Source organism: Pseudophryne corroboree, unplaced genomic scaffold (genome assembly GCF_028390025.1).
Source record: "Pseudophryne corroboree isolate aPseCor3 unplaced genomic scaffold, aPseCor3.hap2 scaffold_754, whole genome shotgun sequence".
Taxonomy (NCBI): domain Eukaryota; kingdom Metazoa; phylum Chordata; class Amphibia; order Anura; family Myobatrachidae; genus Pseudophryne; species Pseudophryne corroboree.
Window position 1 is genome coordinate 176,710 of NW_026970334.1, and position 27,516 is coordinate 204,225.

General features: G+C 48.5%; 1 protein-coding gene across 1 annotated transcript in view; it reads right to left on the minus strand.

Moving 5' to 3' along the window:
- LOC135040605 (rap guanine nucleotide exchange factor 1-like) overlaps positions 1 to 15,849 on the minus strand; it is a 61,220-nt gene extending 45,371 nt beyond the window's left edge. The window contains exons 1-3 of the mRNA XM_063954846.1: positions 15,756 to 15,849; positions 15,361 to 15,452; positions 15,156 to 15,234 (exon numbers count right to left, since the gene is read on the minus strand). Coding sequence (XP_063810916.1) covers positions 15,156 to 15,234; positions 15,361 to 15,371 — 90 coding nt within the window. The 5' untranslated portion in view covers positions 15,372 to 15,452; positions 15,756 to 15,849. The remainder of the gene's footprint in view (positions 1 to 15,155; positions 15,235 to 15,360; positions 15,453 to 15,755) is intronic.
- Positions 15,850 to 27,516: the final 11,667 nt, after the last annotated feature.

Here is a 27,516-nt window from a genome sequence, read left to right on the forward strand (position 1 = left end):
TAGGGTCGCTTAGCTTACTCACACAGCTACCTCATTGCGCCTCTTTTTTTCTTTGCGTCATGTGCTGTTTGGGGGGTGTTTTTTGGAAGGGCCATCCTGCGTGACACTGCAGTGCCACTCCTAGATGGGCCAGGTGTTTGTGTCGGCCACTTGGGTCGCTTAGCTTAGCCATCCAGCGACCTCAGTGCAAATTTTAGGACTAAAAATAATATTGTGAGGTGTGAGGTGTTCAGAATAGACTGAAAATGAGTAGAAATTATGGTTTTTGAGGTTAATAATACTTCGAACCCAAAACACGGCCGCGGAACCGAACCCAAAACCAAAACACAAAACCCGAAAAATTTCCGGCACTCATCACTAGTCAGCGGCAGAAGACGGTGCCGGAGGCCCCCGGATTAGGTGAGGCCTCAGTGAGGCTATCCTTCCCCCTCCCCTTTTCCTCCCTCGACCACCAGGGACGGGCATTAGGCCCGAGGGCACAATTCAGGCACTAGGCCTGGGGCGCAGATAGGAGTTTGGGGTCACTATTTTATTAGGTGGTTTGGGCATTAGGCCCAAGCCACCCTCCCTGTGGCACAGTTAGGCGGGCATTAGGCCCGGGGGTGTATTTTGGCCGATTAGGGATACGATAAGGTGACCTTGGGCACAAGGCCCAGGTCACCCAACGGGCAGCAAGTTAGGCGGGCGCTAGGCCCGTGGGCGAAGTCAGGCCTCCGGCCTGTGTGCAGTTAGGGGGCACTAGGCCCAGTGAATCAGTGTTTCCCCGAGGTGAGTACAGGTGGCCCTGGGCGCTAGGCTTAGGCCACCCTGAGGTGTTAAGTAGGCAGGCCCGCTCGGCCTGAGCCCCTAAGGAGAGAGTACGGTAGGTGGGTGAGCTGTGCGGCCCCCACTACTGGGTGTTCTGAGTCGGGTAGATAAAGGGACCGTACCGTCGCTTGCATTGTGTATCGTGATGTATGTTACCGTGCGGGGCGATGTGTGAGCTCGTTAAGTGTGTTAGTTTTGTTGCACCACACCCACAGAGCTAGTTTGAGGGCTCTGCCGTTGTAGTTAGTATAGGGTGTGACACTAGGTTAGAGTTAGGCCCTGCACGGCTGTTTGCTTGTTTGTTTATCTCCTTACAGGGACCTGTAAGAGAAGACGTTCGCAGTGCGAAACTGACGGTGAGTAACATCTGTGTGCGTTTGTCCCTTGTCTGTCCCCGAACGCCGGAGTCAGGATTGCTCACGGACGTGAGAATCCCTTTCATCACACTACGTGCGAGAGCGCGAGTGTGTGAAAGCTGGGTGGCTGAGGCTTTGTGCCAGTGATGACCTTTCACCCAACCGGTGAAGGTCGCGGTCACCCCTGGGGTATCCCCTGTTCCAGTGGAAGAAGGGTCGATACCCCCCTTAAGGTAAACCATTCTCTCCTCAGCTTGGTCGTCGGTCAGCTCCGAGAGGGAGTCGCCGTGTCCGGATCCGATTGAAGATTTCCAGGTCCGTCGAGGGTTCCGGTACCTGAAGGTGAGAGAGAGCGGCGCCTGGTGAGTACCGAGTCTACACCTGCACTGCAGCAGGCACCACACGCACCGCAGCCGCACCTCTCACACAAGCATGAGATGATTACTCCCATTCTGAAAAAAACAAAACCGGTGACCCTCTCTCAAACTACTGTCCCATTTCTCAGCTCCCATGCACCTCCAAGCTACTTGAGAGACTTGCTTACACTCGCCTTACACACTTTCTTAACTCACACAACTTCCTGGATCCTGTTAGGGTCTCCTGCCCTGTGCTGCCACGTCGTCATGGCAACCGGGAGACAAGTGCTAGCGGAGTAACCTGAGCGCAGCTGATACTCCGGTTCGGGTCTTTTGCTGTGCAGTGGTTACAGGCTCTGTGCACGGCAGGGGATCCGGTGCTGGTTTTTGTGCTCACAGTCTGTGAGGTCTGAGTGGGGCGTGGACAGCACCTGCTTTATAAGGCCTCTTCTCAGGTTAAGCAGATGCTGCTGAATCTTTGTTGGTTAGTCAGTTCCTGAAAGTTAGCCAGTACTGTGTAGCTTTGTATTTGTTGTTGCTTACTGCAAATAGGCCTGGGGATTTGGTACTACACTCTGCCAATCCAGACCTAGCAGTAAGACTGGAGTCAGTCGTTTAACCTGCTGGGGTTCTTTTGCTACTCTGTGAACTTAGCAGGTTTGCGGCTGTATTCTCAGACTGCCTGCCTAAATCCTGTCTCACTGTGCAAGGTGTTCAGGTATTCAGTTTAGTGGCAGTAAGCTGAACCTGTGCACTGCAAGTGAGGATTAGGATTGTGGAGACTCTCCTTGTGACTATCATTCCATCTCTGACCAAGGAGTTTACTGCCACACCCGTTGGTAACCCTTTAGGGTTTTGCTGTTGCCCTTAGCAACAGCATTTCGGGTTCTCTACGTATTAAAACACAACATCTTGTTTTTTTCATCTGAGCATTCCTAATAATAGGGAGACACCCAGTTTCTTAGCCTCTAGGCTTCTCTGTTCACTTTGTGTTTATTTTGTTACCCTATCACCTTCTGTGTACGTAATGTCATATTCCCCAGTCTGTCTGTGAGTTCATTTGTTTTGCATCCCTATCCGTTCAGACACCAGTACATTCCTGCAGGCACTGGTGTGCATAACAGTTCAGACACCAGTACATTCCTGCAGGCACTGGTGTGCATAACAGTTCAGACACCAGTACATTCCTGCAGGCACTGGTGTGCATAACATATTCAGCAGCCTAATACTCCTGTTGAAATTTTGTGGGAATATGGAGCATACCCCTCAAAATACGTTGCAACAGGTGGTCGATCAGGTGCAGGTCCTGACTCGACAATTTAATGATTTGTCCATTAAAATGCACACCTCCCAGGCCGCTGGCGGAACTACCGCAGCAGCAGCACCTTCAGGGGTTAAGGAGCCGAAAGTAAATCTCCCGGATCGTTTTTCTGGAGATCGCTCGCAGTTCTTTTGTTTCAAGGAGAGTTGCAAGCTGTACTTCCGGCTTAGGCCTCAGTCTTCAGGGTCGGAGATTCAGTGGGTGGGCATAGTGATTTCCTTGCTACAAGGAGACCCACAGGTCTGGGCATATGGGTTGCAGCCTGACTGTCCGTCGCTTAAAAGTGTTGATGCTTTTTTTACGGCACTGGGCATGTTGTATGATGACCCTGACAAGACGGCCTCAGCCGAGGCTCAGATTTCGATCCTTAAGCAAGGGCGAAGGCCAGTTGAGGTTTACTGTACGGAGTTTCGGAGGTTGGCCCATGATACCCAGTGGAATGACCCAGCCCTGAGACACCAGTACCGAAGAGGTCTTTCTAACCAGATAAAAGACCAACTGGTACAATATCCCTTGCCTGATAGCTTGGATCAGCTCATGCAGTTATCCATCCGGGTGGATAGACGGCTGAGAGAGCGTAGGCTTGAAAGGGAGACCGAGGTTTCCTTCTTTCCCAAGGGAACCTCAGACTCTGAGGAATTTGACGAGGAGCCTATGCAGATTGGGGCTACCCGCCTCTCCTCGCGTGAGAAGACGCGGAGGAGACAGCAGGGGTTGTGTTTGTACTGTGGGAATAAAGGTCATGTGGTAGTATCATGCCCAGAAAAGCCGGAAAACTTCAGGGCCTGAGGGTGATGGGAAATATCCTGTCAGGCCAGAAGTCAGAATTTCCCAAGAAGACTTTTATCATTCCGGTGACCTTGAAGATCCTCGGTCAAACTGTCAAGACTGAGGCCTTTGTGGACAGTGGGGCCGACGGGGTTTTTATGGACCGCCAATTCGCCCTGAAACACTCTGTTCCCTTAGTACCCTTGGCATCGGAAATTGAGATTTGTGGGTTAAACGGGGAACCATTATCCCAAGGTAAAATTACCTCTTGCACTAGCCAGATTTCTTTGTTTATTGGAGCCACACACTCTGAAAAATTGTCCTTTTATGTGACTGTCTGTACTTTTGCCCCATTGGTGTTGGGGTTACCCTGGTTAAGGGCCCACAATCCTCAATTTGACTGGGTCTCTGGGGAGATTCTTAGTTGGGGTACTGATTGTTTCAGGAGTTGCTTGAGCCTTCCAGTCAGGCTCTCGCAGCTAAGTTTGCCAGTATTGCCAGGGTGTTATGCAGATTTTGCGGACGTGTGCTCCAAAAAAGTTGCAGAAGTACTACCTCCCCATCGCCCCTATGACTGTGCCATTGATTTGTTGCCAAATGCTAAGCTTCCCAAGAGCAGGTTGTACTCCCTGTCACGTCCTGAGACTCAGGCTATGGCAGAGTACATTCAGGAGAACTTGGCTAAGGGATTTATCAGACCTTCACAGTCTCCAGTTGGGTCGGGGTTCTTCTTCGTGGGTAAAAAGGACGGTTCGTTGCGACCCTGCATCGACTTCAGGGAATTGAACCGTAACACGATTAAAAACTCATACCCACTGCCTCTCATTTCGGTCTTGTTTGACCAGCTTCGTACTGCCACCATTTTTTCTAAGATTGACCTACGCGGGGCGTACAATCTAATCCGAATAAGAGAGGGGGATGAATGGAAGACTGCCTTTAATACCCACTCAGGGCATTATGAATATTTGGTGATGCCTTTTGGGCTCTGTAATGCCCCGGCAGTCTTCCAGGATTTCATGAACGATGTACTCAGGGAATATTTGGATAGATTCTTAGTTGTATACTTAGATGACATCCTAATCTTCTCCCTTTCCCTGGAGGAACATCGGAAGCATGTACGCTTAGTCCTCCAGAAACTCAGAGACCACCGGCTTGGGGCGAAGCTGGAGAAGTGCGAATTTGAAGTTCAGAAAATCGCATTTCTAGGATATATTATCTCCCCAGAAGGTTTCCAAATGGAGGGTTCCAAGGTTCAGGCAGTCCTGGATTGGGTGCAGCCCACTAGTTTGAAGGCGCTTCAGCGTTTCCTGGGCTTTGCGAATTTTTATAGACGATTTATCGCTGGATTTTCGTCTATAGTGGCGCCCTTGGTGGCACTCACTAAGAAAGGGGCGGATGTTGCTCACTGGTCTTGTGAGGCTAAAGCGGCTTTTGCCCGTCTCAAAAGGGCATTTGTCTCGGCCAAGGTGCTGCGACACCCAGATCCAGAGCGTCCTTTTGTGGTGGAGGTGGATGCCTCTGAGATGGGTATTGGGGCAGTGCTCTCTCAGATGGGAGTGTCTGATAATCGCCTTCATCCCTGTGCTTACTTTTCCTGTAAATTTTCGCCTGCCGAGATGAATTATGACGTGGGTAACCGGGAATTGTTGGCTATTAAGGATGCACTCGAGGAGTGGAGACACTGGCTTGAGGGGGCTAAGTTTGTGGTCTCAATTCTCACCGACCATAAGAATCTGGCATATTTAGAGTCAGCGAAGCGTCTCAATGCCAGGCAGGCACGATGGGCTTTGTTTTTTGCTTGCTTTAATTTTTTGATAACATATTGCCCTGGGTCAAAAAACATCAAGGCTGATGCGCTCTCGCGGAGTTTTGCTCCAATCCAGGAGACCACCGAGGAGCCGTTGCCCATTGTGTCCCCATCATGTATTAAAGTGGGCATTACCCAGGACCTCTTGTCATTAGTCCTTAGAGCACAGGAGCAGGCTCCTCCAGACCTTCCGGTAGGTCTTTTGTTTGTGCCTCCTAGGTTAAGACAGCGAGTGTTCCTGGAATTCCATGCCAAGAAGTCGGCAGGTCACCCGGGTATTTCCAGAACTCGGGAGTTGCTATCTAGGGCGGTGTGGTGGCCCTCGGTGGCTAAGGATGTGGATCAGTGGGTTCGGGCATGTGACATCTGTGCCCGAAATAAGACTCCTAGAGGGGTTCCTGTTGGCCTATTACATCCACTCTCTATCCCATCTAAGCCATGGACCCACATTTCAATGGATTTTGTGGTGGACTTGCCCAAATCCTCGGGGATGACAGCCATCTGGGTTGTCGTTGACAGGTTTTCGAAGATGGCGCACTTCGTTCCACTGGTTGGGCTGCCATCGGCCAGACGCCTGTCTGAATTATTTATGCTGCATGTTGTGCGTCTCCACGGGTTGCCACTTGATGTGGTCTCTGACCGCGGATCCCAGTTTGTGGCCAAATTCTGGAGGGCATTTTGTTCCGAGCTCCAGATTTCTGTCAGCTTGTCGTCAGGCTACCATCCGCAGTCTAATGGGCAGACTGAAAGGGTGAACCAGTCCTTGGAGCAGTTCCTCAGGTGTTATGTCTCCAAGTGTCAGACTGACTGGGTTGCTCATCTGTCCATGGCGGAGTTTGCCTATAACAACGCGGCTCACTCTGCTACAGGGATCTCTCCCTTCCTTTGTGTGTATGGGCATCATCCTAAGGCCAATTCTTTTGACCCCCTGGACTCCACGCCTGGTGGTTCCTCTGTGGTTTCTGTCCTTAGAGGTATTTGGAGGAAAGTGAAGAAAGCCATTGTGTCTGTGTCATTAGTGACCAAAAGGGTTTTTGATAAGCGGAAAAGACCCTGCAGCTTCAAATTAGGAGACTTCGTCTGGTTGTCTACCAAGAATTTGAAGTTGAGACAGCCATCTCATAAGTTAGGCCCCCGGTTCATCGGCCCTTATAAGATCACCAGGGTAATCAATCCGGTGGCATTTCAGTTAGACCTGCCCCGTTCTTTGGGTATCAATAAAACATTTCATTGTTCCCTTTTAAAACGGGCGATTAGTAATCCTTCTTCCAGTGGAAGACCTTCTCCTCTTCTGATACGTGGCCAGAAGGAGTTTGTTGTTGAAAGGATTTTTGACTCCAAGATGGTTCGGGGTCGGCTGTCATTTTTGGTGCACTGGAAGGGGTATGGCCCGGAGGAGCGGTCGTGGGTGCGCAGTTGTGATCTTCATGCCCCCAGACTGATACGCTCTTTCTTCTCGCAGTTCCCCGATAAACCCGGTGGTAGGGGTTCTTTGACCCCTCGTCAGAGGGGGGGTACTGTTAGGGTCTCCTGCCCTGTGCTGCCACGTCGTCATGGCAACCGGGAGACAAGTGCTAGCGGAGTAACCTGAGCGCAGCTGATACTCCGGTTCGGGTCTTTTGCTGTGCAGTGGTTACAGGCTCTGTGCACGGCAGGGGATCCGGTGCTGGTTTTTGTGCTCACAGTCTGTGAGGTCTGAGTGGGGCGTGGACAGCACCTGCTTTATAAGGCCTCTTCTCAGGTTAAGCAGATGCTGCTGAATCTTTGTTGGTTAGTCAGTTCCTGAAAGTTAGCCAGTACTGTGTAGCTTTGTATTTGTTGTTGCTTACTGCAAATAGGCCTGGGGATTTGGTACTACACTCTGCCAATCCAGACCTAGCAGTAAGACTGGAGTCAGTCGTTTAACCTGCTGGGGTTCTTTTGCTACTCTGTGAACTTAGCAGGTTTGCGGCTGTATTCTCAGACTGCCTGCCTAAATCCTGTCTCACTGTGCAAGGTGTTCAGGTATTCAGTTTAGTGGCAGTAAACTGAACCTGTGCACTGCAAGTGAGGATTAGGATTGTGGAGACTCTCCTTGTGTCTATCATTCCATCTCTGACCAAGGAGTTTACTGCCACACCCGTTGGTAACCCTTTAGGGTTTTGCTGTTGCCCTTAGCAACAGCATTTCGGGTTCTCTACGTATTAAAACACAACATCTTGTTTTTTTCATCTGAGCATTCCTAATAATAGGGAGACACCCAGTTTCTTAGCCTCTGGGCTTCTCTGTTCACTTTGTGTTTATTTTGTTACCCTATCACCTTCTGTGTACGTAATGTCATATTCCCCAGTCTGTCTGTGAGTTCATTTGTTTTGCATCCCTATCCGTTCAGACACCAGTACATTCCTGCAGGCACTGGTGTGCATAACAGTTCAGACACCAGTACATTCCTGCAGGCACTGGTGTGTATAACAGTTCAGACACCAGTACATTCCTGCAGGCACTGGTGTGCATAACAGATCCACATCAGTCAGGCTTTCATTCCCAACATTCCAGAGACAGCACTAACTAAAGTAGTGAATGATCTAGTCAAGTCTAAAGGCCATTACTCACTTATTTTTCTTCAAGGTCTTTCTTCTACTTTTGACACTGTTGACCACTCTCTTCTCATACAAACACTACAATCCCCAGGACTCCAGGGGACAGCCCTTTCATGGTTCTCATCCTATCTAATCGCTCTTTCAGTGTTAGGTCTCTCAAATCCACCTCCTCTTCACTACCTCTATCAGATGGAGTACCGCAAGGCTCAGTCTTAGGCCTTTTGCTTTTCTTAATCTATACCACATCTCTTGGCAAACTAATCAGTTTGAATTTCAGTATCATCTGTACGTGAATGATACTCAAATCTACTTATCCTCCCCAGATTTGTCACCATCTATATAGGTCTGCCTCACTGAATGCCTTTCTGCAGTTTCATCTTGGGTGTCATCTCGCCACCTCAAACTTAATATTTCCAAAACAGAATTAATTATATTTCCACCGGCCAACAGTAGTTACCAACCTGATATCTCTATCACTTTTATTAACTAGTCAATCAACCCTACCCCACAAGCTCACTGCCTGTGTGTCATCCTTGACTCTGTCTCAAAATCATGTTAGATACATCTAAAAAACATATCCAAAATACGACCATATCTTACACAAGACACTGCAAAAATGCTAATCCATGCTCTCATTGTCTCCCGCATTGATTATTGCAATAGTCTCCTTACTGAAAAATGCTTGGTTTATATAAGTCTCCTTACTCTCAAAAACAGAGTCTCACCACTACAATCCATTCTGAATGCAGCTGCGAGGCTAATCTTCCTCGCTAAACGTTCATCGTCTGCTGATCCATCAGTCCCTCCACTGGTTACCTGTTTTCTACCATATTCAATATAAAATACTTTTACTTACACACAAGGCTAATAACCATACTACACCAACATATATCTCTTCGCTTATCTCAAAATATTTCCCAACTTGACCTCTCCGCTCAAGATCTACATCTCTCCTCCACACTCATTACTTGCTTCAGGCTGCACCCACTCTGTAGAATGCCCTCTCCAAACATTAAAGCATTCCCTGAAAACCCACCTCCTCATACAACCTTCATAAGCTTTCCTACCTAAGTACATCCTCTCTGTACAGTCCACACATATCCTCACATTTTCTCTAACGTCCTAGTGGATGCTGGGGACTCCGTCAGGACCATGGGGAATAGCGGCTCCGCAGGAGACAGGGCACAAAAAGTAAGCTTTTAGGATCACATGGTGTGTACTGGCTCCTCTCCCTATGACCCTCCTCCAAGCCTCAGTTAGGTTTTTGTGCCCGTCCGAGCAGGGTGCAATCTAGGTGGCTCTCATAAAGAGCTGCTTAGAAAAAGTTTGTAGGTTTCTTATTTTCAGTGAGTCCTGCTGGCAGCAGGCTCACTGCTACGAGGGACTTAGGGGAGAGAAGTGAACTCACCTGCGTGCAGGATGGATTTGCTTCTTAGGCTACTGGACACCATTAGCTCCAGAGGGATCGAACACAGGCCCAGCCATGGAGTCCGGTCCCGGAGCCGTGCCGCCGACCCCCCTTGCAGATGCCGAAGTTGAAGAGGTCCAGAGGTCCGGAAACAGGCGGCAGAAGACTTTCAGTCTTCATAAGGTAGCGCACAGCACTGCAGCTGTGCGCCATTGTTGTCGGCACACTTCACACCGGCGGTCACTGAGGGTGCAGGGCGCTGGGGGGGGCGCCCTGGGCAGCAATGTATAATACCTTTTTCTATGGCTAAAATACATCACATATAGCCCTTGAGGCTATATGGATGTATTTAACCCCTGCCATATATCGCAAACTCCGGGAGAAGAGCCCGCCGTTTTAGGGGGCGGGGCCTATTCTCCTCAGCACACAGCGCCATTTTCCTGCTCAGCTCCGCTGTGAGGAAGGCTCCCAGGACTCTCCCCTGCACTGCACTACAGAAACAGGGTAAAACAGAGAAGGGGGGCATATTTTGGCGATATTTTTATATATTAAGCGCATATAACAGAAACAACACCTTTTAGGGTTGTTTATATACATTTTTATAGCGCTTTGGTGTGTGCTGGCAAACTCTCCCTCTGTCTCCCCAAAGGGCTAGTGGGTTCCTGTCTTCGATAAGAGCATTCCCTGTGTGTCTGCTGTGTGTCGGTACGTGTGTGTCGACATGTATGAGGACGATGTTGGTGTGGAGGCGGAGCAATTGCCGGTAATGGTGATGTCACCCCCTAGGGAGTCGACACCGGAATGGATGGCTTTAATTATGGAATTACGTGATAATGTTAGCACGCTGCAAAAGTCAGTTGACGACATGAGACGGCCGGAAAACCAGTTAGTACCTGTCCAGGCGTCTCAGGCACCGTCAGGGGCTGTAAAACGTCCCTTACCTCAGTCAGTCGACACAGGTACCGACACAGATGAATCTAGTGTCGACGGTGAAGAAACAAACGTATTTTCCAATAGGGCCACACGTTATATGATCACGGCAATGAAGGAGGCTTTGCATATCTCTGATAATGCAGGTACCTCAAAGGGGGGTATTATGTGGGGTGTGAAAAAACTACCTGTAGCTTTTCCAGAATCAGAGGAATTGAATGACGTGTGTGATGAAGCGTGGGTTAACCCCGATAGAAAACTGCTAATTTCAAAGAAGTTATTGGCATTATACCCTTTCCCACCAGAGGTTAGGGCGCGCTGGGAAACACCCCCTAGGGTGGATAAGGCGCTCACACGCTTATCAAAACAAGTGGCGTTACCGTCTCCTGATACGGCCGCCCTCAAGGATCCAGCTGATAGAAGGCTGGAAACTACCCTGAAGAGTATATACACACATACTGGTGTTATACTGCGACCAGCAATAGCCTCAGCCTGGATGTGCAGTGCTGGGGTGGTGTGGTCGGATTCCCTGACTGAAAATATTGATACCCTGGATAGGGACAGTATTTTAGTGACTATAGAGCAATTAAAGGATGCTTTTCTTTATATGCGAGATGCTCAGAGGGATATTTGCACTCTGGCATCGAGAGTAAGTGCGATGTCCATATCTGCCAGAAGAAGTTTATGGACGCGACAGTGGTCAGGTGATGCGGATTCCAAACGGCATATGGAAGTATTGCCGTATAAAGGAGAGGAATTATTTGGGGTCGGTCTATCGGATCTGGTGGCCACGGCAACAGCCGGAAAATCCACTTTTTTACCTCAGGTCACCTCCCAACAGAAAAAGACACCGTCTTTTCAGCCGCAGTCCTTTCGTTCCTATAAGAACAAGCGGGCAAAAGGACAGTCATATTTGCCCAGAGGCAAAGGAAGGGGTAAGAGGTTGCAGCAAGCAACTACTTCCCACGAACAGAAGCCCTCCCCGGCTTCTACAAAGCCCTCAGCATGACGCTGGGGCTGTGCAAGCGGACTCAGGGGCGGTGGGGGGTCGACTAAAGATTTTCAGCACACAGTGGGCGCGCTCACAGGTGGACCCTTGGATCCTGCAGGTAGTATCTCAGGGTTACAAGTTGGAATTCGAAAAGTCTCCCCCTCGCCGGTTCCTAAAGTCTGCTTTACCAACGTCTCCCTCAGAAAGGGCGACGGTATTGGAAGCCATTCACAAGCTGTATTCTCAGCAGGTGATAGTCAAGGTACCCCTCCTACAACAGGGAAAGGGGTATTATTCCACACTATTTGTGGTACCGAAGCCGGACGGTTCGGTAAGACCTATTCTAAATCTGAAATCCTTGAACCTGTACATACAGAAATTCAAGTTCAAGATGGAGTCACTCAGAGCAGTGATAGCGAATCTGGAAGAAGGGGACTTCATGGTGTCCCTGGACATAAAAGATGCTTATCTGCATGTCCCAATTTACCCTTCACACCAAGGGTATCTCAGGTTCGTGATACAAAACTGTCATTATCAGTTTCAAACGCTGCCGTTTGGTTTGTCCACGGCACCTCGGGTCTTTACCAAGGTAATGGCCGAAATGATGGTTCTTCTACGAAGAAAAGGCGTATTAATTATCCCTTACTTGGACGATCTCCTGATAAGGGCAAGGTCCAGAGAACAGCTGGAAGTCGGAGTAGCACTAACCCAAGTAGTGCTTCAACAACACGGGTGGATTCTGAATCTTCCAAAATCTCAATTGACCCCGACGACACGTCTGCTGTTCCTGGGAATGATTCTGGACACTGTTCAGAAAAAGGTGTTTCTCCCGGAGGAGAAAGCAAGGGAGTTATCCGAACTTGTCAGGAACCTCCTAAAACCAGGAAATGTGTCAGTACATCAATGCACAAGAGTCCTGGGAAAGATGGTGGCTTCTTACGAAGCAATTCCATTCGGCAGATTCCACCACGAATATTTCAGTGGGATCTGCTGGACAAATGGTCCGGATCGCATCTGCACATGCATCAGCGGATAACACTGTCACCAAGAACAAGGGTGTCTCTTCTGTGGTGGTTGCAGAGTGCCCATCTGTTAGAGGGCCGCAGATTCGGCATACAGGACTGGGTCCTGGTGACTACGGATGCCAGCCTACGAGGCTGGGGAGCAGTCACACAGGGAAGAAACTTCCAGGGCGTGTGGTCAAACCTGGAGACGTCTCTTCACATAAATATACTGGAGCTAAGAGCGATTTACAATGCTCTAAGCCTGGCAAAACCGCTGCTTCAGGGTCAGCCGGTGTTGATCCAGTCGGACAACATCACGGCAGTCGCCCACGTAAACAGACAGGGCGGCACGAGAAGCAGAAGAGCAATGACAGAAGCTGCAAGGATTCTTCGCTGGGCGGAAAATCATGTCATAGCACTGTCAGCAGTGTTCATTCCGGGAGTGGACAACTGGGAAGCAGACTTCCTCAGCAGACACGACCTCCACCCGGGAGAGTGGGGACTTCATCCAGAAGTCTTCCACATGATTGTGAACCGTTGGGAAAAACCAAAGGTGGACATGATGGCGTCCCGCCTCAACAAGAAACTGGACAGATATTGCGCCAGGTCAAGAGACCCTCAGGCAATAGCTGTGGACGCTCTGGTAACACCGTGGGTGTACCAGTCCGTGTATGTGTTTCCTCCTCTGCCTCTCATACCAAAGGTACTGAGAATTATACGGCTACGCGGAGTAAGAACAATACTCGTGGCTCCGGATTGGCCAAGAAGGACTTGGTACCCGGAACTTCAAGAGATGCTCACGGAAGAGCCGTGGCCTCTACCGTTAAGAAGGGATCTGCTTCAGCAGGGACCTTGTATGTTCCAAGACTTACCGCGACTGCGTTTGACGGCATGGCGGTTGAACGCCGGATTCTAAAAGAAAAGGGCATTCCAGAGGAAGTTATTCCTACCTTGATTAAAGCCAGGAAGGAAGTGACCGCACAACATTATCACCGCATTTGGAGAAAATATGTTGCGTGGTGTGAGGCCAAGAAGGCCCCAACGGAGGAATTTCAATTGGGTCGATTCCTACATTTCCTGCAGGCAGGATTGTCTATGGGCCTCAAATTGGGGTCTATTAAGGTTCAAATTTCGGCCTTATCGATTTTCTTCCAGAAAGAATTGGCTTCAGTGCCTGAAGTACAAACCTTTGTCAAAGGTGTACTACATATACAGCCCCCGATTGTGCCTCCAGTGGCACCGTGGGATCTCAACGTAGTTTTGGATTTTCTCAAATCCCATTGGTTTGAGCCGCTCAAATCGGTAGATTTGAAGTATCTTACATGGAAAGTAACCATGCTACTGGCCCTGGCTTCAGCCAGGAGAGTATCAGAGTTGGCGGCTTTATCATACAAAAGCCCATATCTGATTTTCCATTCGGACAGGGCAGAACTGCGGACGCGTCCTCAGTTTCTGCCTAAGGTGGTTTCGGCTTTTCACTTGAACCAGCCTATTGTGGTGCCTGCGGCTACTAGCGACTTGGAGGACTCCAAGTTGCTGGACGTTGTCAGAGCATTGAAAATATATATTTCAAGGACGGCTGGAGTCAGAAAATCTGACTCGCTGTTTATCCTGTATGCACCCAACAAGATGGGTGCTCCTGCGTCTAAGCAGACGATTGCTCGTTGGATCTGTAGCACAATTCAACTTGCACATTCTGTGGCAGGCCTGCCACAGCCTAAATCTGTAAATGCCCACTCCACAAGGAAGGTGGGCTCATCTTGGGCGGCTGCCCGAGGGGTCTCGGCATTACAACTTTGCCGAGCAGCTACGTGGTCAGGGGAGAACACGTTTGTAAAATTTTACAAATTTGATACTCTGGCTAAGGAGGACCTGGAGTTCTCTCATTCGGTGCTGCAGAGTCATCCGCACTCTCCCGCCCGTTTGGGAGCTTTGGTATAATCCCCATGGTCCTGACGGAGTCCCCAGCATCCACTAGGACGTTAGAGAAAATAAGAATTTACTCACCGATAATTCTATTTCTCATAGTCCGTAGTGGATGCTGGGCGCCCATCCCAAGTGCGGATTGTCTGCAATACTTGTACATAGTTATTGTTACAAAAATCGGGTTATTATTGTTGTGAGCCATCTTTTCAGAGGCTTCTTCGTTGTTATCATACTGTTAACTGGGTTCAAATCACAAGTTGTACGGTGTGATTGGTGTGGCTGGTATGAGTCTTACCCAGGATTCAAGATCCTTCCTTATTGTGTACGCTCGTCCGGGCACAGTACCTAACTGAGGCTTGGAGGAGGGTCATAGGGGGAGGAGCCAGTACACACCATGTGATCCTAAAAGCTTACTTTTTGTGCCCTGTCTCCTGCGGAGCCGCTATTCCCCATGGTCTTGACGGAGTCCCCAGCATCCACTACGGACTATGAGAAATAGAATTATCGGTAAGTAAATTCTTATTTTTTCTCTTTCTCACATCCTCCTGACCCCTGTCCAACATTGCTGTGCGACTATATCATACAGCCCACCAAGAACCTTTTCAATCTGGCAGGACCATTATGCAATAGATAGGCATTTATACACAAGGATAGGTGCTATTTCCCTATAGACTGTGAGTAGGGCCTTCCTACCTCTATGACTTTCTGTTATTACCCAGTTTTGTTCTAACACCTCTGTATCCACTTATAAAGCACAACAGAATATGCTACGCTATTTAAGAAACGGTTAATATATAACAATTCGTGTTAATAGCAGAATACAACTAAAGACAGGACAGTTCTTGTTCTAGATTCAGCAAGTGGGTCATTATATACTTATGGACACCCAGTCCATTGCTCACCTTCATAATTTTGATGAATTTAAGCAGCAACCTCTCCCGGTCCTGTGCCTTCTCCTGAAGCATGATGATAGATTGGACCCTGTCGTAGGACAGGTTTCAGAGTTAATACAAAATATCTGGGCTAGGTTTGTCATTGTGAATACAAGGTAGCGTCCTCTCCACAGGCTTTCCCCAGCTAACCCCCCCGCTATGCCCCCTCTCTCACCAGTAGGACATGTTGTTAAAGTGCTCTGTGAACTGTGTCAGATTCGGGCTCTTCTCGTTTTGCTCTTTTGCCCACAGCAAAACCTCGGGGATCTGGGTTGGGAAATGGGAAGAATATTAATACAAGAGGCCAGGCTTTTACAGTGGACACAAGTCACTTACAGTGGAGGCAGCTAGGAGAATGCAGCCCGTTAATTCACTACAAACCAGCCAGTGTCAATTCTGAGGCAGACACACCTCATACCTCAGTAATATCACTAGATCATATTTGGTTAAACACATCAAATGGACTGCCTTCACAGTCTGCAGGCGACGGGTTCAGTTTAATACAACAGAGTTGAAGCAGCTGCAGCCTGGAAATTAATAACTTCACACCCTCCTATCCGGCATCCTCACCTCAATCTTGTAGAAAAGTTCTGCATTCAGGAGAGTAAGTTGTTCGGCAATTTCATGGCTATGAAAGTCATGGAGAGTTCCTGGCCTGCAACAGGAATGTATACTTTAATTCCCTGAAACATCTAGTGAACAGCTAGACTCGAGAGTCAACGTTTTGTGCATGTTAGGCCAGGGATGCAGAAGGTCAGATGCTCAGTTGAACATAAACATCTTTATTGACTATGTGATGTACATGCAACAGAGATCTCTGAATTGGCTGCCACCATGTAGTTTTTGAACTTTGTTGCTGATGTCATCCTGTGTGCTGGGGGATACCTGTTTTTTGCTTCTCGTCTAAAATAACCCCTATCTTTCAGGCTCATGGATGACATTACTAATTGGATTGAGCAGTTACCAAATGTCTTTTTTCTTTTGACTGTTTGATCAGTAAGTGGAGATATTCATGAAACATCTTTGAGCGTCTTTATGGCTTGAAGTTTTGCCAAGCTTCAGAAGCCACAGTTCATGCCCATTCAGGAGCAGTTTAATCAGAAGGTCGGCTGTATGGAAATGGAGCTGTAACTATAGCCAATGGCTAGTGGTATATAATATATATATATATATATAGATGTGTCCTAATATACCAGTGCTGTAGTCATGCCAAGCAGCCCCTCTCGGCACGCCATGTTCTGTGAGATCGTTAGCATCAGGCGTCTTTTGCGGAAAATGTGTTAGTCACAATGCAATGCGACTAGGATTCATCAGGAGATTATGCTGATTAATTTGGTGTATCTGTGAGTGACGGAGTCTCTGCATCTGTACATGAAGTGCTACAATGTAGCAGCCGCAGCCTTTTTCCAATACAAGTTCTGTTCAATATGCAGTCTCAGTCACACCACTGGCGGATCCAGCAGGGGGCGATAAGGGCGATCGCCCCCTGTAACACACAGCTCTGCCTTTCATGCGCCGTTGTTGTCATCACCAACAAAAAACTACAACTCCCTGCATGCCATGCAGTGCCTTTGGTCGCCATGTTGGTTGTGGTATTCCTAGAGATCGTTGATCAGACGGATTGAGCCTAGCGGCCAGACGCAACTAGTAAATGTCAGAGAATGTTGCTAAATGCCCTGGGGTCCAGAGTGCAGGGGAGAGCGGGAAGGTGAGTGCGGGTGTGGGGGAGCGGGAAGGTGAGTGCGGGGGAGTGGGAAGGTAAATGTGGTGGAGCAGGAAGGTGAGTGCAGGTTCGGGGAAGAGGGAAGATGAGCGCGGGTGTGGGGGAGCGGGAAGGTAAGTGTGGTGGAGTGGTAAGGTGAGTGAAAGTGTTCGGGAGCAGGATGGTGAATGAGGGGGAGTTGGAGTGAACCTGAGCTATGGGGCAGGGGGTCACTAGGATGCTCCCCTGGAGAATATGACTTTTACAATGGGCATTTTCAGCATTTCCCTCCTTTCTGCAATCATCCTTTATAAGACTGTTGAGGCCAGGGCACAAGGCACAATTTGCACCATAGGTTCTGGTTAGAATGTTATGTTCGGGATGTCGGGCATATTTAAGTTAACTGACCAAGATGCTTAAAATAACTACAAACATTTAGAAAGAAAAAAATCAAGTAAAATGCCACATGCATCTATCCCATTTTCTCCAATGTGTCTTATTCTCCTCCCTCCTCTCTCTCTCTCTCCTACTGTGGCATCTCTCTCCTTCCTTTACGCTTTCTCCAATATCTCTCTTCCAGTCTCTCAATCTGCCTCTCTCTTTCACCCATATCCTGTTCCTCTCACCAACATACTACCTCTTTATTGTCACTCTCATCACTTTCCAATACCCTCTGTCTGTCTCGCTCTGTCTATTTTCTCTTCCTCCTTTCCTATCCCTGTACTTTTCATGCAACAACGTCTATCCCTCTCTCTTGTATTGTCACTTCTGCCCTCCCTCACTGTCTCTCCTCTTCTCTCTCTCCTCGACTTTCTTATATTTCTTTATCAGCAGTTGAACCATCCAACCATCCATCATCCATGTCTCCATCTAGCTTGCCCACCATACTGCCCCTTGCTGTATAACCCCTGCTGTACCCCACTCATACAAATCATCTAGCCCTATCTCCCTCAACCCTCCATAAATGTATCTCCCTGTCCATGTAATTTTTTCCCTCTTGTTGCGCTGTAACAAAATATGGTAAACATGTAAAGCATAATGTATTCATGTGTTCTCACCCTATGTTTTTACCTATCTAGATCCTTTTATACCCGAATCACTTAAAACCAATTATAAAAATATTGGTAGCAACTTTCCCCATACACTCAGATTCGCTTAACCAGGATTCACGGGTGGTCAATCTGTTGAAATCAGAGCACTACATTTTGGCCACAGTGCTCGATCCTAGATTTAAAACCTACGTTGTATCTCTCTTTCCGGCAGACACAAGTCTGCAGAGGTTCAAAGACCTGCTGGTGAGAAAATTGTCAAGTCAAGCGGAACGTGACCCATCAGCAGCTCCTCCTTCACATTCTCCTGCAACTGGGGCTGCGAGAAAAAGGCTAAGAATTCCGAGCTCACCCGCTGTTGGTGATGCAGGGCAGTCTGGAGCGAGTGCTGACATCTGGTCCGGACTGAAGGACCTGCCAACGATTATTGACATGTCGTCTACTGTCACTGCATATGATTCTGTCACCATTGAAAGAATAGTGGAGGATTATATGAGTGACCGCATCCAAGTAGGCAAATTGCCTCTTTTTCCTGCCAGTATACGTACGTTCTGTCTGACAGTACGTACGTATACTGGCAAGAAAAAGAGGCAATTTGGAGGCCCTTGCACAAACTGGCTTTATTTTACCTAAGTTGCCCCCCTCCAGTGTGCACTCCGAAAGAGTGTTTAGTGCAGCCGCATCACCTTGTCAGCAATCGGCGTACGAGGTTACTTCCAGAAAATGTGGAGAAGATGATGTTCATCAAAATGAATTATAATCAATTCCTCCGTTGAGACATTCACCAGCAATTGCCTCCAGAAAGTACACAGGGACCTGAGATGGTGGATTCCAGTGGGGACGAATTAATAATCTGTGACGAAGGGGATGTACACAGTGAAAGGGGTGAGGAATCGGACGATGAGGAGGAGGTAGACATCTTGCCTCTGTAGAGCCAGTTTGTGCAAGGAGAGATTGATTGCTTCTTTTCTCTAACGTCCTAAGTGGATGCTGGGGACTCCGTAAGGACCATGGGGAATAGCGGCTCCGCAGGAGAATGGGCACATCTAAAGAAAGCTTTAGGACTGACTGGTGTGCACTGGCTCCTCCCCCTATGACCCTCCTCCAAGCCTCAGTTAGATTTCTGTGCCCGACGAGAAGGGTGCACACTAGGGGCTCTCCTGAGCTTCTTAGTGAAAGTTTTAGTTTAGGTTTGTTATTTTCAGTGAGACCTGCTGGCAACAGGCTCACTGCATCGAGGGACTAAGGGGAGAAGAAGCGAACTCACCTGCGTGCAGAGTGGATTGGGCTTCTTGGCTACTGGACATTAGCTCCAGAGGGACGATCACAGGCCCAGCCTGGATGGGTCCCGGAGCCGCGCCGCCGGCCCCCTTACAGAGCCAGAAGAGCGAAGAGGTCCGGAAAAATCGTCGGCAGAAGACGTTCCTGTCTTCAATAAGGTAGCGCACAGCACTGCAGCTGTGCGCCATTGCTCTCAGCACACTTCATACTCCGGTCACTGAGGGTGCAGGGCGCTGGGGACGCAATAAAACATGATAAAAATACCTTACATGGCAAAAAATACATCACATATAGCTCCTGGGCTATATGGATGCATTTAACCCCTGCCAGAATATACAGAAAAACGGGAGATAAGGCCGCCGAAAAGGGGGCGGAGCCTATCTCCTCAGCACACTGGCGCCATTTTCCCTCACAGCTCAGTTGGAGGGAAGCTCCCTGGCTCTTCCCTGCAGTCACTACACTACAGAAAGGGTTAAAAAAAGAGAGGGGGGCACTAATTAGGCGCAGTATTAAAACATACAGCAGCTATAAGGGGAAAAACACTTATATAAGGTTATCCCTGTATATATATAGCGCTCTGGTGTATGCTGGCATACTCTCCCTCTGTCTCCCCAAAGGGCTAGTGGGGTCCTGTCCTCTATCAGAGCATTCCCTGTGTGTGTGCTGTGTGTCGGTACGTTTGTGTCGACATGTATGAGGAGAAAAATGATGTGGAGACGGAGCAGAGTGTCTGTAACAGTGATGTCACCCCCTAGGGGGTCGACACCTGAGTGGATGTACTGTTGAAAATTACGTGACAGTGTCAGCTCTGTATAAAAAAACAGTGGTTGACATGAGACAGCCGGCTACTCAGCTTGTGCCTGTCCAGACGTCTCATAGGCCGTCAGGGGCTGTAAAGCGGCCGTTACCTCAGATGGCAGATACAGACGCCGACACGGATACTGACTCCTGTGTCGACGGTGAAGAGACAACCGTGATTTCCAGTAGGGCCACACGTTACATGATTGAGACAATGGAAAATGTTTTATACATTTCTGATAATACGAGTACCACCAAAAAGGGGTATTATGTTCGGTGAGGGAAAAACTACCTGTAGTTTTCCTGAATCTGAGAAATAAAATGAGGTGTGTGATGATGCGTGGGTTTCCCCCCGATAACAATTGATAATTTCTTAAAAAGTATTGGCTGTATACCCTTTCCCGCCAGAGGTTAGGGTGCGTTGGGAAACACCCCCTAGGGGGGATAAGGCGCTCACACGCTTGTAAGAACAAGGGCTCTACCCTCTCATGAGTTGGCCGCCCTTAAGGATCCTGCTGATAGAAAGCAGGAGGGTATCCAAAAATGTATTTACACACATACTGGTGTTATACTGCGACCAGCAATCGCCTCAGCCTGGAGGTGCAGTGCTGGGTTGGCATGGTCGGATTCCCTGACTGGAAATATTGATATCCTAGATAAGGATAGTATATTATTGCCTATAGAGCATTTAAAAGATGCATTTCTATATATGCATGATGCACAGCGGAATATTTGCCGACTGGCATCAAGTATAAGTGCGTTGTCCAATTCTACCAGTAAAATGGTCAGGTGATGCGGATTCCAAACGGCATTTGGAAGTATTGCCTTTGAAAGGGGACATTTGGGGTCGGTCTTTTAGACCTGGTGGCCACGGCAACAGCTGGGAAATCCACGTTTGTACCCCAGGTCGCCTCTCAAAATAAGACGCCGTATTATCAGGCGCAGTCCTTTGTTGGCAAGCGGACAAAAGGTTCCTCTTTTCTGCTCGTGACAGAGGGAGAGGAAAAAGGCTGCAGAGATCAGCCAGTTCCCAGGAACAGAAACCCTTTCCCGCCTCTGCCAAGCCCTCAGTATGACGCTAGGGCTTTACAAGCTCAGGCACGGTGGGGGCCCGTTCTCAATGAATTTCAGTGCGCAGTGGGCTCACTCACAAGTAGACCCCTGGATCCTTCAGGTAATATCTCAGGGGTACATATTGGAATTCGAGACGTCTCCCCCTCGCCGTTTCCAAAAGTCGGCTTTACCGACGTCTCCCTCTGACAGGGAGGCAGTTTTGGAAGCCATTCACAAGCTGTATTCCCAGCAGGTGATAATCAAGGTACCCCTCCTGCAACAGGGAACGGGGTATTATTCCACACTATTGTGGTACCGAAGCCAGACGGCTCGGTGAGACCGATTCTAAATCTAAAATCTAAAATCTTTGAACACTTACATACAGAGGTTCAAATTCAAGATTGAGTCACTCAGAGCAGTGATTGCGAACCTGGAAGAAGGGGACTGCATGATGTCTCGGGACATCAAGGATGCTTACCTTCATGTCAAAATTTACCCTTCTCACCAAGGGTACCTCAGGTTATGGTACAGAACTGTCACTATCAGTTCAGACGCTGCCGTAGGGATGGTCCACGGCACCCCTGGTCTTTACCAAGGTAATGGCCGAAATGATATCCCTTCGAAGGAAGGGAATTTTAGTTATCCCTTACTTGGACGATTCCCTGATAAGGGTAAGATCCAGGGAACAGTTGGAGGTTGGTGTAGCACTATCTCAGGTAGTGTTGCGGCAGCACGATTGGATTCTCAATATTCCAAAATCGCAGCTGGTTCCGACGACTTGTCTTCTGTTTCCTAGGGATGATCCTGGACACAGTCCAGAAAAAAAAAAAAGGTGTTTCTCCCGGAAGAGAAAGCCAGGGAGTTATCCGAGCTAGTCAGGAACCTCCTAAAACGGAGCCAAGTCTCAGTGCATCAATGCACAAGGGTTCTGGGTAAAAATGGTGGCTTCCTACGAAGCAATCCCATTCGTTAGATTCTACGCAAGAACTTTCCAGTGGAACCTACTGGACAAATGGTCCGGGTCGCATTTTCAGATGCATCAGCGGATAACCCTGTCACCAAGGACAAGGGTATCCATCCTGTGGTGGTTGCAGAGTGCTCATCTTCGAGAGGGCCGCAGATTCGGCATTCAGGACTGGGTCCTGGTGACCACGGATGCCAGCCTGCGAGGCTGGGGAGCAGTCACACAGGGAAGGAATATCCAGGGCTTAGGGTCAAGCCTGGATACATCACTTCACATAAATATCCTGAAGCTAAGGGCCATTTACAATGCTCTAAGCTTAGCAAGACCTCTGCTTCAAGGTCAGCCGGTGTTGATCCAGTCGGACAACATCATGGCAGTCACCCACGTAAACAGACAGGGTGGCACAAGAAGCAGGAGGGCAATGGCAGAAGCTGCAAGGATTCTTCGCTGGGCGGAAAATCATGTGATAGCACTGTCAACAGTATTCATTCCGGGAGTGGACAACTGGGAAGCAGACTTCCTCAGCACGACCTCCACCCGGGAGAGTGGGGACTTCACCCAGAAGTCGTCCACATGATTAAAAAACTCGACAGGTATTGCGCCAGGTCAAGAGACCCTCAGGCAATAGTTGTAGACACTCTGGTAACACCGTGGATGTACCAGTCAGTGTATGTGTTCCCTCCTCTGCCTCTCATACCCAAGGTACTGAGATTGATAAGATGGAGAGGAGAAAGCACTATATTCGTGGCTCCGGATTGGCCAAGAAGGACTTGGTAACCGGAACTTCAAGAGATGCTCACGGAGGATCCGTGGCCTCTACCTCTAAGAAGGGACCTGCTCCAGCAAGGACCCTGTCTGTTCCAAGACTTACCGTGGCTGCGTTTGACGGCATGGCGGTTGAACACCGGATCCTGAAGGAAAAAAGGCATTCCGGATGAAGTCATCCCTATCCTGATCAAAAGCCAGGAAGGATGTAACCGCAAAAACATTATCACCGCAATTGGCGAAAATATGTTGCGTAGTGCAAGGCCAGTAAGGCCCGACGGAGGAAATTCAACTGGGTCGATTCCTACATTTCCTGCAAACAGGAGTGTCTATGGGCCTGAAATTGGGGTCCATTAAGGTTCAGATTTCGGCCCTGTCAATTTTCTTCCAAAAAAGAACTAGCTTCAGTCCCTGAAGTTTAGACGTTTGTAAAAGGGGTACTGCATATACAGCCTCCTTTTGTGCCTCCAGTGGCAATTTGAGATCTCAATGTAGTTTGGGTTCCAAAAGTCACATTGGTTTGAACCACTTAAATCTGTGGAGTTAAAATATCTCACATGGAAAGTGGTCATGCTGTTGGCCCTGGCCTGGGCCAGGCGCGTGTCAGAATTGGCGGCTTTATCCTGTAAAAGCCCTTATCTGATTTTCCATTCGGACAGGGCGGAATTGAGGACTCGTCCTCAGTTTCTCCCTAAGGTGGTTCCAGCGTTTTCACCTGAACCAACCTATTGTGGTGCCTGCGGCTACTAGGGACTTGGAGGAATCCAAGTTGCTGGATGTTGTCAGGGCCCTGAAAATATGTTTCCAGGACGGCTGGAGTCAGGAAATCTGACTCGCTGTTATCCTGTATGCACCCAACAAGCTGGGTGCTCCTGCTTCTAAGCAGACTATTGCTCGTTGGATTTGTAGTACAATTCAGCTTGCACATTCTGTGGCAGGCCTGCCACAGCTAAAATCTGTAAAAGCCCGTTCCACAAGGAAAGTGGGCTCATCTTGGGCGGCTGCCCGAGGGGTCTCGGCTTTACAACTTTGCCGAGCAGCTACTTGGTCAGGGGCAAACACGTTTGCTAAATTCTACAAATTTGATACCCTGGCTGAGGAGGACCTGGAGTTCTCTCATTCGGTGCTGCAGAGTCATCCGCACTCTCCCGCCCGTTTGGGAGCTTTGGTATAATCCCCATGGTCCTTACGGAGTCCCCAGCATCCACTTAGGACGTTAGAGAAAATAAGAATTTACTTACCGATAATTCTATTTCTCATAGTCCGTAGTGGATGCTGGGCGCCCATCCCAAGTGCGGATTGTCTGCAATACTTGTACATAGTTATTGTTACAAAAATCGGGTTATTATTGTTGGGAGCCATCTTTTCAGAGGCTCCTCTGTTATCATACTGTTAACTGGGTTCAAATCACAAGTTATACGGTGTGATTGGTGTGGCTGGTATGAGTCTTACCCGGGATTCAAAATCCTTCCTTATTGTGTACGCTCGTCCGGGCACAGTATCCTAACTGAGGCTTGGAGGAGGGTCATAGGGGGAGGAGCCAGTGCACACCAGTCAGTCCTAAAGCTTTCTTTAGATGTGCCCAGTCTCCTGCGGAGCCGCTATTCCCCATGGTCCTTACGGAGTCCCCAGCATCCACTACGGACTATGAGAAATAGAATTATCGGTAAGTAAATTCTTATTTTTTTGGTGGGGGCCCAAACCAACCAGTCATTTCAGTCACAGTTGTGTGGCAGACCCTGTCGCTGAAATGATGGGTTTGTTAAAGTGTGCATGTCCTGTTTATACAACATAAGGGTGGGTGGGAGGGCCCTAGGACAATGCCATCTTATACCTCTTTTTTCTTTCATTTTTCTTTGCATCATGTGCTGTTTGGGGACTATTTTTTGAAGTGCCATCCTTTCTGACACTGCAGTGCCACTCCTAGATGGGCCAGGTGTTTGTGTCGGCCACTTGGGTCGCTTAGCTTAGTCACACAGCTACCTCATTGTGCCTCTTTTTTTCTGTGCATCATGTGCTGTTTGGGGACTATTTTTTGAAGTGCCATCCTTTCTGACACTGCAGTGCCACTCATAGATGGGCCAGGTGTTTGTGTCGGCCACTTGGGTCGCTTAGCTTAGTCACACAGCTACCTTATTACGCCTCTTTTTTTCTTTGCATCATGTGCTGTTTGGGGACCATTATTTTGAAGTGCCATCCTGTCTGACACTGCAGTGCCACTCCTAGATGGGCCAGGTGTTTGTCGGCCACTTGGGTCGCTTAGCTTAGTCACACAGCTACCTCATTGCGCCTCTTTTTTTCTTTGCATCATGTGCTGTTTGGGGACTATTTTTTTGAAGTGCCATCCTGTCTGACACTGCAGTACCACTCCTAGATGGGCCAGGTGTTTGTGTCGGCCACTTGGGTCACTTAGCTTAGTCACACAGCTACCTCATTGCGCTTCATTTTTTCTGTGCATAATGTGCTGTTTGGGGACTATTTTTTTGAAGTGCCATCCTGTCTGACACTGCAGTGCCACTCCTAGATGGGCCAGGTGTTTGTGTCGGCCACTTGGGTCGCTTAGCTTAGTCACACAGCTACCTAATTGCGCCTCATTTTTTCTTTGCATCATGTGCTGTTTGGGGACTATTTTTTTGAAGTGCCATCCTGTCTGACACTGCAGTGCCACTCCTAGATGGGCCAGGTGTTTGTGTCAGCCACTTGGGTCGCTTAGCTTAGTCACACAGCTACCTCATTGCGCCTCTTTTTTTCTTTGCATCATGTGCTGTTTGGGGACTATTTTTTTGAAGTGCCATCCTGTCTGACACTGCAGTGCCACTCCTAGATGGGCCAGGTGTTTGTGTCGGCCACTTGGGTCGCTTAGCTTAGTCACACAGCTACCTCATTGTGCCTCTTTTTTTCTTTGCATCATGTGCTGTTTGGGGACCATTTTTTTAAAGTGCCATCCTGTCTGACACTGCAGTGCCACTCCTAGATGGGCCAGGTGTTTGTGTCGGCCACTTGGGTCGCTTAGCTTAGTCACACAGCTACGTCATTGCGCCTCTTTTTTTCTTTGCATCATGTGCTGTTTGGGGACTATTTTTTTGAAGTGCCATCCTGTCTGACACTGCAGTACCACTCCTAGATGGGCCAGGTGTTTGTGTCGGCCACTTGGGTCACTTAGCTTAGTCACACAGCTACCTCATTGCGCTTCATTTTTTCTGTGCATAATGTGCTGTTTGGGGACTATTTTTTTGAAGTGCCATCCTGTCTGACACTGCAGTGCCACTCCTAGATGGGCCAGGTGTTTGTGTCGGCCACTTGGGTCGCTTAGCTTAGTCACACAGCTACCTAATTGCGCCTCATTTTTTCTTTGCATCATGTGCTGTTTGGGGACTATTTTTTTGAAGTGCCATCCTGTCTGACACTGCAGTGCCACTCCTAGATGGGCCAGGTGTTTGTGTCAGCCACTTGGGTCGCTTAGCTTAGTCACACAGCTACCTCATTGCGCCTCTTTTTTTCTTTGCATCATGTGCTGTTTGGGGACTATTTTTTTGAAGTGCCATCCTGTCTGACACTGCAGTGCCACTCCTAGATGGGCCAGGTGTTTGTGTCGGCCACTTGGGTCGCTTAGCTTAGTCACACAGCTACCTCATTGTGCCTCTTTTTTTCTTTGCATTGTAACCCTGATTTAGGGTTTAAACAACACTTATACTGAGGTAGTTATAATATGGTGACTAATATGGAGTATAAGCATATATATTATTCATATATAAAAGTTAACGGATGTTGTAATACTGTATGCATGTTGTGAGGTAAATAATACAGTTCACAGATATGTAATTGTATGTACATTGATGTAAATGTAGTGGTGAATACAATTAAGGCTTATTTTATGGTTTCACAGTGTATCTAAAGGGTTAATGTCCTTGTGCTCCTAACTGTCAATCACCTAGTGGGGTGATTGCCAGTGGGCGGAGCATCACCTCAGAGTGGGTCATGTGACTACTAGAGAGGGGTGGGGAGGTGCTGTGAGTATAGCTGAGGGAGAGACTGCATATCCCTTGGTGAGAGGACAGAGTTTTTTGCTGCTCCGGCCGTTGCCCGCATTAGAGTTGAGCGGTATACATTGCGGCGGCCGGAGGGGGCTTAGTGTGTGTAGCCAGAACAGGGCTTCCTTACTGTAAAGGTGGTGACAGCAGCATTGAGACTCAGCACTGTTCATAGAACCCGGCCTCAGGGCTAGTCAACTCACCCAGCAGTATTGGAAAGGCACATCTATGACAGGGAGACAGAGAGGGTTCCTCCTATTACCGGCACAGACTCAGACAGCCACAACAAAGAAGCCAGGACCAGCAGCATAGGCTCCATTCTGTGTGGCTGTAAGTGTAAGGGAGGAGTCGGGGGAGCATCCTGCAGCAGCATCACTAGATGGTAGAAGTGTGAGTGCATAATCCAGCCATTTATATTACCCCTACACTAAGCACAGCAAGCCATAGGTGACTATGGTACATAGTCAATTTCATATTGGGACTAAGTACTCCAGGACTAGGCCGCAATAATGGCTACTAAGCAGGAGGATAGCAATGGGTCACAGTAGTCAGAGTGACCTATAATTACAGTTCCATGTATGGCTTAATCATAGTGCTAAGGAGAAGGTAGAAAGCACTGGGTATATATATGTAACAGGAGGAGTGGAGTGAAACTTGAACTGTTTAACGCTTCATAAATAGTTTTAAA